The sequence below is a fragment of the Phacochoerus africanus genome, chromosome 5 (genome assembly GCF_016906955.1).
Source record: "Phacochoerus africanus isolate WHEZ1 chromosome 5, ROS_Pafr_v1, whole genome shotgun sequence".
Lineage (NCBI taxonomy): Eukaryota > Metazoa > Chordata > Mammalia > Artiodactyla > Suidae > Phacochoerus > Phacochoerus africanus.
This window is the reverse complement of record NC_062548.1, coordinates 98,294,338-98,308,068: the sequence shown is the minus strand read 5'-3', so window position 1 is coordinate 98,308,068 and position 13,731 is coordinate 98,294,338. Positions and strand designations below refer to the sequence as shown.

The following is a 13,731-nucleotide window of genomic DNA, read 5'->3' as shown; positions in this document are numbered from 1 at the left end:
TGCCTACCTCTTGCATTTCGTCTTGGCGCTCCTCCCCTCACTTGCTAGTCTATGTTAACTTCAGCCGTTGTTCGTGCTCATTCCTCTTGTTCCATCTGCCTAGAGTGACCCAGTCATATATTATATATTAGTACATATAATATATATTATCCTCCATCATGTTCCATCACAAGTGACTCAATATATTTCCCTGTGCTATACAGCAGGATCTCATTGTTTTCCACTCCAAATGCAATAGTTTGCATCTATTAACCCCAGACTCCCAGTCTGTCTGACTCCCCCCTCCCCCAGCAACCACAAGTCTGTTCTCCAAGTCCCTGGGTTTCTTTTCTATGAAAAGGTTCATTTGGGCTGTATATTAGATTCCAGATATAAGTAATATCATATGGTATTTGCCTTTCTCTTTCTGACTTCACTTAGTATGAGAGTCTCTAGTTCCATCCATGCTGCTGTAAATGGCACTATTTTGTTCTTTTTTATGGCTGAGTAGTATTCCATGGTATATATATACCACATCTTCTTAATCCATTCATCTGTCGACGGACATTTAGGTTTGTTCCCATGTCTTGGCTATTGTGAATAGTGCTGCAGTGAACATACGGGTGCATGTATCTTTTTCTTTTCTCTTTAGGGCTGCACCCTCAGCATATGGCCAGGGATCAAACCTGCATCCTTATGGATACCAGTCAGATTCGTTTCCACTGAACCCCAACGGGAACTCCTGTATCTTTTTCAATGAAAGTTTTCTACAGATATATGCCCAAGAGTGGGATAGCTGGTCTATATTTAGTTTTCTAAGGTACCGCCATACTGTTTTCCATAGTGGTTGTACCAATTTACATTCCCACCAACAGTGTAGGAGGGTTCCCTCTTTTCCGCACCCTCTCCAGCATTTGGTGTTTATTGACTTGGTAATGATGGCCATTCTGACAGGTGTGAGGTGGTACCTCATTTTAGTTTTGATTTGCGTTTCTCTAATAATTAGTGATGTTGAGCATTTTTTCATGTGCTTGTTGGCCATCTGTATATCTTCTTTGGAGAAATGTCTGTTCAGGTCTTTTGCCCATTTTTCAGTTGGATTGTTGGTTTTTTTGCTGTTGAGTTGTATAAGTTGTTTGTATATTTTAGAGATTAAGCCTTGAGACAAAATTTTGAAATATCACCTCCTCAGAAGTCTTCCTTGCCTGTCATCCCTTAATCTAGATCATGCTTCCCTGTTATCATTACTGCTTCTGCCTGGCACTCCTATAAATGTTAACTAAGTGGTTATTGAGGAAGACCTCTGGTTTGATTCAGTCAGGACCAATAGTTTATATCTGAAATGTTCAGAAGTCAAACCTCAAACCTAAAGAATAATGATTGACCTGAAATGGAGAATGAGGAAGATGGAAATGTCAAAAACAAATGTCAGGTTTCTAGCTCTGGCAAATGAGTGTAAAGAGATACTATTTCAGAGATAGAAAACACAATAGAGCAGTTTTGGCAACCGAGGGGGATGTATGTCTTAAATACTTTAAAAATATGACTGCATGGTAGTTTGTCAGACTTTTTATTAGGGGGCAAAGGCAGTTTCTTTGAGAGTGTGTCCACTAGTTGCAGGTCCGTATTGTTTATCTTTAAGAAACCATGCCCATAGGCTGGCAGCTGTAGCTCAGTTTGACCCGTAGCTGGGACCCTCCATATGCTGAGAGTGCTGCCCTAAAAAAAAGAAGGAAAGAAACCCTGCTCATAATATATCATCAAAGATCTCCAGTTTGGGTTTTTTTAAATGGAGCAAGAATTTAGACCTTTCTGATGCATTCTGAGTTTAGAATCCTTGTAGATTTTTGCAGTACTTTTTCCAATTTTTAGAACTATTTTCTTGCCTATACCTAATGTAACAACAGTGTATCTCACGTCTATTGAGTGTTTCAAAATCATTCAACTCAGTCTTCCCCCACTGCACCCCCACATTTTATTAGGTTAATTAACACTTAATTAAGTCACCTAATTACAGTAAGTGTAAATGGCATGAGCAAGTCTGGGAGTTAACATAACTCACTAAAAGTATAACCAACTGATGGGAAAGAAGTATCTGAGTGTACCATGTCAGTGGGCTCCATACTCCTTGTGTGCACATGTACACGGTCTACTGTATTAATACAATATGTATAGGGTAATACTCTTAACACTTAGGTTGAATTATATGGCCATTTATTACTCACAAAACAGTGATTTTATATGATTGAATATAACGTGAAATAGCAGTATAGGAGTTCCCGTCTGTGGCTCAGTGGTTAACGATCCCAACTAGCATCCATGAGGATGTAGGTTTCATCCCTGGCCTTGCTCAGTGGGTTAAGGATCTGGCGTTGCCATGAGCTGTAGTGGGGGTTGCAGACATGGCTTGCGTGGCTGTGGCGTAGGCCAGTGGCTACAGCTCCAATTCGACCCCAAGCCTGGGAACCTCCATATACCATGGGTGTGGCCCTAAAAAGACAAAAGACACACACAAAAAAATAGCAGTATAAAAGATAAATAGGCATCCAGTTGAATAATATAGATCATGTCACAATAGGTATATAAATAACAATTTAAAAATAAATTTTCCAAAATACCCAAATGGTTCTTTTAAGGGACTTAAAGCTATGCCAGCCATGTGTCCCTAGATTTCTGGGTCAGTCTTTAATAGTAGATCTTGTATTTTTTTTTTCTCTTAAAAATTATTGAAATGTCACCAAAATATCAATCAAAAATGGAATCACCTAAACTGCCACTTGTACCTCATTTTGGCACAGAAATATTCAATCAGCCCATGTGTCCCAATTTTTTGTACTATAACTGAAGGGCTTTCTATTATCATGACTGGGTAGCTTAGGTAGACTACACTATAGAGGAGAGATTTTAGTTGGGTCATATTCTTCCTCTTTACCCACTATGGCATGCCATGTAGTCTTAAAACTTGTTGAATTTAGTTTGTTTCTATTAAAGTATAAATTAAATATCATTGAAATGAACTTCTGGGAACTATTTCAATTATTTTTACCTTGTGGAAATTTTGTAATAGATACTACTTGACATTAAGAGGGCCACTGACTGTGGTCTTTAATTTTTTAATATATGTAAATTTTTGTGGTGATGGAATTTGACCTCTGAGTTTTCATAATTCTGATTTATAGCTTATCCTGTTAAGTATCATTTTTCAACAAAAGCTATTTAACTTTTACAGTGTTATAAAACCAATTTTAAATTATGATTGTCCTTCAGGAAGGAATGACTTTTTAGAAATTTGCTTTGGATAGTTTTAAGGATAACTCTGCAGGCTGTAATGGATGATGAACTTTCAATCTAGAATCAATTCAGTTGAAATTCAACATTTTTTATACCCCTGTGTAAGTTATATAAAACCATAAAATATAGTAGTATCAGAGCTGTAATTTCGTTCTCAAAGGGGTTCAGCTAAGCACATTTCCAAAAATTTAACAAGAAAACAAATAAGAGAACCTCAAAACTGACATTGTAAACATTAGGATCGTTGAAATGCCTTCCTGATTCTTACATAGACTCTTCTATGAATCACTATTGGTATCTTCTTCCCAGTATTATGGCCACCCACATAGCATTCCCCATGGCAAGAAGAATCCACTTTCTGTCCCCAAGGGATATGGAAGCATAATAGTCTTTCTTTAGATTAGGATATTTTGGGAGTTCCCATCGTGGCTCAGCAGTAACCAACCTGACTAGTATCCATGAGGACGCGGGTTTGATTCCAGTGGGTTAAGTGGCTCAGTGGGTTAAGGATCCAGCATTGCCATGAGCTGTGGTGTAGGTCACAGATGTGCTCAGATCCAGCATTGCTGTGGCTATGGCATAGGCCGGCAGCTGCAGCTCTGATTTGACCCCTAGCCTGGGAATTTCCATATGCCACGGGTGTGGCCCTGAAAAGACTAAATAAATAAATAAGGATGTTTTGTCACAATGCAATCCCACAACAGCCTTCAGATTAGGAATAGAGAAACCACTAAACTTCATGCTCTATGCCAAAGGTTTAGTGTTAGAAGCTGCCTGCTGTCACCCAGCAAGTACAGGTGTTTTCTGCATATCCCACTTGCTTGTACAACTTTCAAAGAACCGTATATGAAAACAAATAGTTTTAAAGTCGGTTGCTTTCTAAAATGGACAGTCATTTTTCAGGCCTAATTTGATTATCAAAGAAATATTTTTCAATAGCTGCAGAGTATATCTTATAAACACAGAGAAGAAACCTCTTGACTTCTTGAATATTGGTCTTCTGGTGTTTGCAGTGGTATGGTTTATAATCTTACATACTCCAAACCAAGGTCAACAAACTTTTTCTGTAAAGAGCCAGATAGGCTTTACTGGCTACATGTAGTCTCTGTTGAGTGTTCTTGCGGGTTTTTGGTTTGGGTTTTTTTTTTTTTTTTTATGCCTTTAAAAATGTAAAAAACGGAGTTCCCGTGTGCCAGAGTGGGTTAAGGATTTGGCATTGTCACTGCAGTGGCTCAGGTTTGGTCCCGGGCCCAGGAACTTCATACCATGGGTGCGGCCAAAAAAAAAAAAAAAAAAGGAAAAAGGAAAAAATCATTCTTAGCTTGAGTCTGTACAGAAACAAACCTCAGGCCATATTTCCTCCTTTGGCTATAGCTTGCTGAGCCCTGCTCTAGGTTAGTACTGTCCAATAGAAATATAATATGAACTATATATGTAATTTTAAATTTTCCATTAGCCACATTTAAAAAGTAAAAAGCAGATGAAATTAATTTTAATATTTTACCAATTATATCCATACTATCATTATTTCAGTATATGGTACTAGCCACATTTCAAGGATTCAAAAACCACATGTATCAGACAGCACATCTCTAGACCAGAGCTACTCAAAATATGAACTGGTACCAGTCTACACTTTGTTACCAGTTTATGACAAGTTAAGTATAGAAGTTAAAAGCAAGCATTTTAAACACTCTATAGTAATTTCACATCTTCAATCTAATAAGGAATTTGGCACTTGTATTTATATGTCTCTTATACATTCCATTTTTCTAGCAATGTATTATTATATCCACAGTAGAATCAGTCCGTGAAATTAAAAAAAAATATATGGATAATTTAAGAGGTGCTATTCTAGACAGTGTCTCCTAAGATTCTACAGACCTCTTATATACATGACAAAAATAAAAAGAGAAATGGTGATGAGATTGTGGAGTAGGTAGTTTATTTAGTACTGTTCACATGTCACCAACCACTGCAGAGCAGTGCCCCTTTACTTGTCTGTTTCAGAGCTACCACTGCAGTCTGTGATCAGGGAATCCTTGGTCAGTGGTTTTCTTACTCTACTCTGGAATCACCCAGAGAGCTTATTAAAAAATAACAGTGTCCAGGCCCAACTCCAGACCAGTTAAATCAGAATCTCTTGGGAGGGGGCTGTTTTCAGTTTTAAAAGTTGTGTGTTTTACTAGTTATATTGAAGTTTTATCTGGGTGACTGTGTTTTACAGCCAGCAGTATTGTAAGGATCCCTCAGGCCAGAAAATTTTGCTCTTTCTCCACTTGGAAAAAATCATTGATCTGGTAGGGGACTTTCTGTGTGGTACTGTTACTTCTCAGTTAACTATGCCAGCTTCAACGCTGGCATTTTATTTTTATTCCCTCTTGGAACCCCACTGAACTTAAAGGAATAAGAAAGGCATAAGGCATAAATCACAAGTAGAAAGCAAATGAGAGGAGACAGAAGTAGGCTTGATGGGTCAATAAAGTCTTGTTAGATACAGGTAGGTAGAAATGAGCAGAACTGAGAAAGCTAATCTTTGTACCTGCAAATGAGGATGTTAAAAAGCAAACCAGTTTATGCTGCTGGCTCAGGAATTAGAGGAACCAGTTACCTCAGAAGGTAAGGGTGGAGTATGGTGCTAAAAACAGGAGTGGTTACAAGTCTGTGGATCGGTCTCCTACGTGTCTTCCTGAGCAGCCCAGAAACAATTGTTCCTTTACTTTGGATAAAATTGGAGGTTGGAGCTGGGCAAAATTTAACCTGAGAAGTTTAGTCATAACTGAAGTTGGGATATCTTTGGAAAATAAGGACCCCTTTTGAAAAACAGGGACTAAGAGAAAGTCTGAATATTGAAGTTAAGCCCTCACCATTCCCCCGACCTGTTCGCAGAACATGGCAGTCAGGTATGTATGTCCCAGACAGGAGACTGGAGCATTGCTGTCTGGGATGAGCAGCCAGGAGACAAGACTTACAGATGCTATCTTTAGAGATTGCCCAGTTGCCCTAAAAAATCATCTCATTGTTTCATCACCTTGTAGTAAAGCCAACCAGTTGACAGTGACTGCCCACCCACCCCCACCTCCTCCAGGACAGACCTTCTGATCAGCATGTTAGTGCTGATGCACAGTCAGGGACCATCAGACACTTGTGGAAAGCCTCTGGAGTGAAAAACAGAGACCTAAAGATTTAAGTGAAAAAATAAGGTACCAAGAAGAAACAGATAAAAACATTTAAAATGTTAAAAGAAAAAAAAAAAAGAAAACCTTTTAAAACTTTGTATCCTTAGAGAAACGAGATATTAAATCCAAGAAGCTAGACTAGGATGCTATTAAAAAGAATATTCAGAGAACTAGAAAAGCATCTTTGAAATTAAAATTGTGATAGAACTACAGAAGAATTGTAACTGCAATAGAACTATTACAAAGTGATGCCAAAGAAATCTACCAGTAGAAAACGGGAAAAAAAAAATGCATTCCTGAAAAAATACATGATAATCGGAGTATCTCCTGTGGCACACTGGGTTAAGGATCCAGCATTGTCACTGCAGTGTCTTGGTTCACTGCTGTGGCACCAGTTCAGTCCCTCGCCTGGAGCATGCCATGGGTGAAGCAAAAAAATAATAATAATCAAAAGATTAATCTAAATGGCAGAGGATTTTCAGGAGAGCGGGAAGCAAGGTGGGGGGGTAAAGGGGCATTGAAAGGGCCTGGCACAATGGGTACAAAAAGGCCCCACACTAAATGGATAATGAGAAGAAGATGCAATTTTTCACGAAAAAAAAAAAAAAAAAAACAGGTCACGTAACAGAAAACTGAGATTCATGTGATAATAGACTTTTCAACAGCCACACTGAAGCCACATTTTGAAGCAATGCCCTCACAATTCTGAGGGTAAATAATTTTCATCCTAGAGTGTCATCAACCCATAGCAATATAATCATGTTATCTAGAAACAGTGAGGAAAAGGCCAGCAGAAAAAGCAAACAGATTTCAAAATTATATTCCTTGGGAGTGGGAATCAAGAATGGAAAGAGTGTAGCAGCGCTATTATCTGTTAAAAGCCTTATGATGGTATTTGACCTTTGAAATTATAAATATATGAATTAAGTAAAAATAAAAAGCAACTTAAAAATAAAGAAATGAGAAGGAAACTGGCCAAGAAGAGGCTAGGATATTGGAAGAGTAAGTCTACAAATTTTGGAGTCAATGAGAAAATGTAGCAGAGAACTAGTCCTATGTATGTAACAGGACTATGAGCAAAGAACAGAAATCCTAATACTAAAAAAAGGCTAAGTGATCACAAGACATGCTAAGTTCAAATGGTGTAAGCCTCAAGAAAAGCTTACAATTTTTTTTTCTTTTTGCAAGGAGGAGGTAAAATGTTCTGACAGAGTTTAATAAGATTTAACAGTTTCATCTAATAGATTTTATTAGACAGCATACCACCTACCATGCAAACTCCAATGTATTTAACAGTATGCTTTTAATAAAGAATCTGAAAGTACATTTTATGATTTCATAGACATGAATTCTCTGTTGGCGCTGTCATTAGTCCAAGAGCACTGTTAGTCCAAGAGTCCTTTCTGTAAGAAACTAAAGGGAATTCATTTTAGGGAAGTTTATTTCTTATTTCTTTTGATCCTAGCCAATCAACTTCTTGAAAATGCAAGTATTTATGACAAAGAGGATTAGTCAGTTATAGAAGGATCAGCTCTAATGACTCTCACCACTATTAAAGTTTTCCAATATTGATCCTAAACTGTGCAGAATAGGACATAGTAAGATAGTAAACATGAACAAAAAATTCAGGGGGAAAAGTGCCATACTTATTAAACAGCCAGAATAGAAAAAGAAACCATTCTTAAAGAAGTTTCTGCCATCGTGTTGTGATAAAACTAGTTGAATTTTAAGTTTAGGTTTTTCCATTTCATCTACTGTTGACGTTTCTGTTACTGAGTGAGACAGTGTGCCTATGAACGTTATAGTCTTAAAAATAATTTGTGAAGCACCATAAACTGCTTTAGATTTTTTTAAAAAATTATCAAAGTATGATTGATTTAGTGTTGCATCAATTTCTGCTGCACAGCAAAGTGACCCAGTCATACGTAAATATACATTCTTTTCCTCATGTTATTGTCCATCCTGTTCTATCACAAGAGATTGGTTATAGTTCCCTGTGCTATACTGTAGGATAGATTTTTTTTTAAAGGAGCAAGAATAAAGATGCCAAGTTGCATATTTTCATTTTTGTTTTTTTAATTACTACAGTATCCTAACTTTTTTCTATTATGCTATTATTTTCAAGCTCTTCCAAGGATTAAGAAGCTTAAAGACACCTTTCATTAAACCTAATTATTATATTCTCCTTCTTTTTCTCCTATTTTCCTTTATACTCAAACTCCTTCCTCAAAGTCATGGGTAGAATTTGTTATGTTGTTGGGTGAGGAGAGCAGATATGGAGTTTTTACCATTGATTGACCCCTAAGCTTTTAGAGTGCTAGATGAGTAGAGTAGCAGTTGGTAAGTGAAATTGTTAAGAATTCTACCTAAAAGTTTTGAAACTAATTTTAATGTATTATGTAGATGTGACTCTGATTATCACATTTGAGAAGTCAAACGCAGATATGTTTTAGGAGTTCCCTGGTTGTTTAGTGGTTAGGACTCAGCACTTTCACTGCTGCAGCCCAGGTTCAGTCTCTGGTCTGGCAACTGAGATCCCACATCTAGCTGCTGCACACTGCAACCACAAAAAAATAAGGAATTCGGGAGTTACCATTGCGGCGCAGTGGTTAACGAATCTGACTGGGAACCATGAGGTTGCGGGTTCGATCCCTACCCTTGCTCAGTGGGTTAAGGATCCAGCATTGCCGTGAGCTGTGGTATAGGTTGCAGACGCGACTTGGATCCCGCATTGCCGTGGCTCTCGTGAAGGCCGGCTGGTACAGCTCCTATTAGACCCCTAGCCTGGGAACCTCCATATGCCGAGGGTGCATCCCTAGAAAAGCCAAAAAAAAAAAAAAAAAGGAATGTGATATTTTCCCTCTGTAATACTTGAGGCAATACCTAGATTATTCCAAAGTGAGGAGACAAATCATTGTCAAATGAAATTAAGTTGACTCATGAGGGAAAGCAACCAAAGTTTAATTAATAGGGTTTGTTTTCTCCTCAACAAGGATAATGTTCTGAGTAGTCTATCTGAGAGGAAGTGAGAAGTGAGGACTAGCCTGGATGGTGCAGTGCCACAGACGGCCCGATGGTCTTATAAGCTGCTAAGCACTGTATGTTGCATCCCCTTAGAAGGGCAACGTGAGGGGAACTTCTGACCAGAACCACTGAAATTTCCAGTGAGAAGGGTGATGGATTCTGCCTTTTCTGTTTTCACACACTCCCTTGAGTAACTTATTTTCTCCTTTTCCTGTTTTTGTCTTTAGGTCTAATAATCAATGGATAAAGTGGGGAAAATGTGGAATAACTTCAAATACAGGTGTCAGAATCTCTTCAGTCATGAGGGAGGAAGCCGTAGTGAAAATGTGGACATGAACTCCAACAGATACTTGTCTGTCAAAGAGAAAAACATCAGTATAGGAGACTCAGCTCCTCAGCAACAAAGCAGTCCCTTAAGAGAAAATGTTGCCTTACAACTGGGGTTAAGCCCTTCAAAGAATGCTTCAAGGAGAAACCAAAACTGTGCCACTGAAATTCCTCAGATTGTCGAAATAAGCATTGAAAAGGATAATGACTCAAGTGTCACCCCAGGAACAAGACTTGCAAGAAGAGATTCTTACTCGCGACATGCTCCATGGGGTGGGAAGAAGAAACATTCCTGTTCTACAAAGACACAGAGTTCACTGGACACTGATAAGAAGTTTGGTCGAACTCGAAGTGGCCTTCCAAGGAGAGAGAGGCGCTACGGCGTGAGCTCCATGCACGACATGGACGGCGTTGCCAGCAGAACCGTAGGAAGTCGCTCTCTGAGACAGAGGTTGCAGGATACGGTGGGCTTGTGTTTTCCCATGAGAACTTACAACAAGCAGTCAAAGCCCCTCTTTTCTAATAAAAGAAAAATACACCTTTCTGAGTTAATGCTTGAGAAATGCCCCTTTCCTGCCGGCTCAGATTTGGCCCAAAAATGGCATTTGATTAAACAGCATACTGCCCCTGTGAGCCCACATTCAACATTTTTTGATACATTTGATCCATCCTTGGTTTCTACAGAAGATGAAGAAGATAGGCTTCGAGAGAGAAGGCGACTTAGTATCGAAGAAGGGGTGGACCCCCCTCCCAACGCACAAATACATACATTCGAAGCCACTGCGCAGGTTAACCCGTTATATAAACTGGGACCAAAGTTAGCTCCTGGAATGACTGAAATAAATGGGGACAGTTCTGCAATTCCGCAAGCGAATTGTGATTTAGAAGAGGACACAACCACGCTGTGTTTGCAGTCTCGGAGGCAGAAGCAACGTCAGGTATCTGGAGACAGCCATGCCCACGTTAGCAGACAGGGAGCTTGGAAAGTCCACACACAGATCGACTACATACACTGCCTCGTGCCGGATCTGCTCCAGATCACAGGTAATCCCTGTTACTGGGGAGTGATGGACCGTTACGAAGCAGAAGCCCTTCTCGAAGGGAAACCTGAAGGTACATTTTTGCTCAGGGACTCTGCACAGGAGGACTACCTCTTCTCCGTGAGCTTCCGTCGCTACAACAGATCCCTGCATGCCCGAATTGAACAGTGGAATCACAACTTTAGTTTCGACGCTCACGACCCGTGTGTGTTTCACTCCTCCACTGTAACAGGACTTTTGGAACATTACAAAGACCCCAGTTCTTGCATGTTTTTTGAACCATTGCTTACGATATCACTCAATAGGACTTTCCCTTTCAGCCTGCAGTACATCTGCCGCGCAGTCATCTGCAGATGCACAACGTATGATGGAATCGATGGGCTCCCGTTACCGTCCATGTTACAGGATTTTTTAAAAGAGTATCATTATAAACAAAAAGTTAGAGTTCGCTGGCTAGAACGAGAACCAGTCAAGGCAAAGTAAACCCTCCTGCCCCCAAAGGGCTTTAACGCGATCTGCTTTTATGTGCATCGGGCAGTACACGTATAGCAAGCACACATATCAGTGTTAGGTTTTTCCAGTACAGTATGTAAGCTTAGTGTTAGTACCTGTCAGATGCGATCTGCTGTTACTTACTCACACAAACGTGGTGCCTATTGAGACAACAGAGAATAGCGCTACAGGTGTTCAGTAAGGCCACAGAAACATTTTGCCGATTTAGCTGACGGTTTGGTGGTAGTAACTGAGTGAAGCAACTCTGGGGCATTTGCTATGAAGAATTCTATTTCTTACTGAAGAACAAATTATTAATATTGGATGAGTATTTCAACAGTGTGACTAATGTTTGAAATTATTATTTTTTCTAAGAATTTTTCTATAACCTTCCAAAAGTAGTGATGTTTGTAGTTACTATAAATCAAGCTTTGGAAGTCCAAAAAATAAAGACTGCTTTCCTTTTAGGAAAAAAAGATGCAATTTTCTGGCCACAAGGGCATAGTGCAGTTCACTTAAGTGTTGATATAGTTTATAGTCAGGCTCCTTTTCTCTTCTGCAAAAGGTACTGTTAAGTAAACCAGGTTTTCTAAATAGTAGTTCTTAAAATTTCAGACTTATAAAGTGGGTAGTAGAATTTTATTTAAGGCCTTAGGTATTAATTTTTTAATGAGTGCTTTAACTTAAAACATTGGGAATAGCTGCTGCAAGGTAGGCCGGTGTGTGGTTTGTTTAAGTTGACATGTGCAGTCCAATTGCTGATTCATTAAAGTTGGATCTTTTTCTGTGCCCGTGATGAGTTTGTGAACCATGACGAAAATGAGACTAGAAGATACCCAAACAAGTCAGATAATACTAACTACAGTGGTTGCTGATTGTTGAGATGATCGTCAAACTGTAATTCATAATTTGGATGGCAGTATTTATCTCTTTGTTGTAAACTCTCATAGCTAAATTGCTTAAGTACAAGTTAGAGAATTTCAGTGCAGTTATTTCTTAACGGAAAATCTGAAACCTAAATTGCTGATTTAAAAGGTACTGTACAACCATTATATCTGTAAATAACTTTACTTAGCACCTTTCTGTCACTTAGAATAGTATGCAATACTACTTGAGTGAGCTATTTTGAAAGTAATACCAAGTTCTAGTGTTTGCTTCTTAGTATTGAACTGAAGTTACAGTTCCGTCCTAGACACTTTGCACTAAAGTAGTCGAATCCATCCTTGTGTCTTTTTGTTAACGTGCTCTGTATCACTGGTGAGTGCTCCTTAGTTTCCTTACCTGCTGCTACAGAAAGTTCTTTTACATCCCAATGGCTATCGCCAAGGCTTCAAAGAAGAAAAGCTATATTTGTATGCAACACTAACCCTTTGACTGCTAATGTATGTTTCTGCTTGCCGTGCCTTGTTATGGCTGCTTTTTTGTGCTAATAAAGTATGTTTGGTGTTCTCCTTGTACATCTGCTGTTTTATACATTTGCAACAATTTCTCTTGTAAATGGAATGGTTTGGGGTTTTTCAATAAGCATTACCTGACAACCGACTATAGTTAATGAAGAATTACTGAACAGTCTAATACTGACTTATTCTGAGTAAGCGAACTCTAAATTCTATACACCTTTCCAATCATAATCACATATACTGTGGAACAGTATCTATAGTTAATGCAAATTCATGTATAGTTTAGATGATAACAGAAAAGGAACAGAGAAATATTAAGCCTTTTGATTTCTCTGCTTCTAAATGAACGATTGAAATTATCAATGATGTTATAATAAGTGAGTATCTATAACTTCCCACTGCATCAGAAACAAGTTAAATGAAGTCTTGTGAACTAATAATACATCAGCACTATTTATTGGTTTGGGGACCATTTTAATTAACGCCCAAAATGTAGAACTTTAACCAAAGACTTGTCCATTTTAAAGCGAAATGGGGATCGATGGGACTTACAATTCCTGTTATTTCTAGTAGAAGTCCCTGAAGAACATATACCAAAGTGTTTGAGAACTTTATCCAAACCTACTTTAAAGCATTATGTGCAATTAAGTTGTTATGACGTAATTACATTGCATAATTGTTGGGTCCGTTTTTCTTGAGCTTATAATGTACCTGGAAAATAAACCTCTTGGGGAAAAAAAGGTGGTACTGATTTTTGGAGAAAGACTATATATGCAAGCAAGATCTTGTTTTAAAGAGGTAACTTGAAACTCCAAGAAAGCACTTGATGTTTTATATGCTTGTAGCAAATTGATGTTTTAATTGTAGTTTTATAGAAAGTATTAATGCTTTTATGTATTTCAGAACTTTCATATGTTAAATGGAAATTGTTTTAAATGTGTAAATATTTGAGTTTATGTAAGCATGTATACACTGTGCTAAAAGTCACTTATGTTTCAG

General features: G+C 38.4%; 1 protein-coding gene across 2 annotated transcripts in view; it reads left to right on the top strand.

Moving 5' to 3' along the window:
- SOCS5 (suppressor of cytokine signaling 5) overlaps positions 1 to 13,462 on the top strand; it is a 70,289-nt gene extending 56,827 nt beyond the window's left edge. For both annotated transcript variants that reach the window (XM_047782139.1, XM_047782138.1), the window contains exon 2: positions 9,701 to 13,462. In XM_047782139.1, coding sequence (XP_047638095.1) covers positions 9,713 to 11,323 — 1,611 coding nt within the window. In that variant the 5' untranslated portion in view covers positions 9,701 to 9,712 and the 3' untranslated portion in view covers positions 11,324 to 13,462. The remainder of the gene's footprint in view (positions 1 to 9,700) is intronic.
- Positions 13,463 to 13,731: the final 269 nt, after the last annotated feature.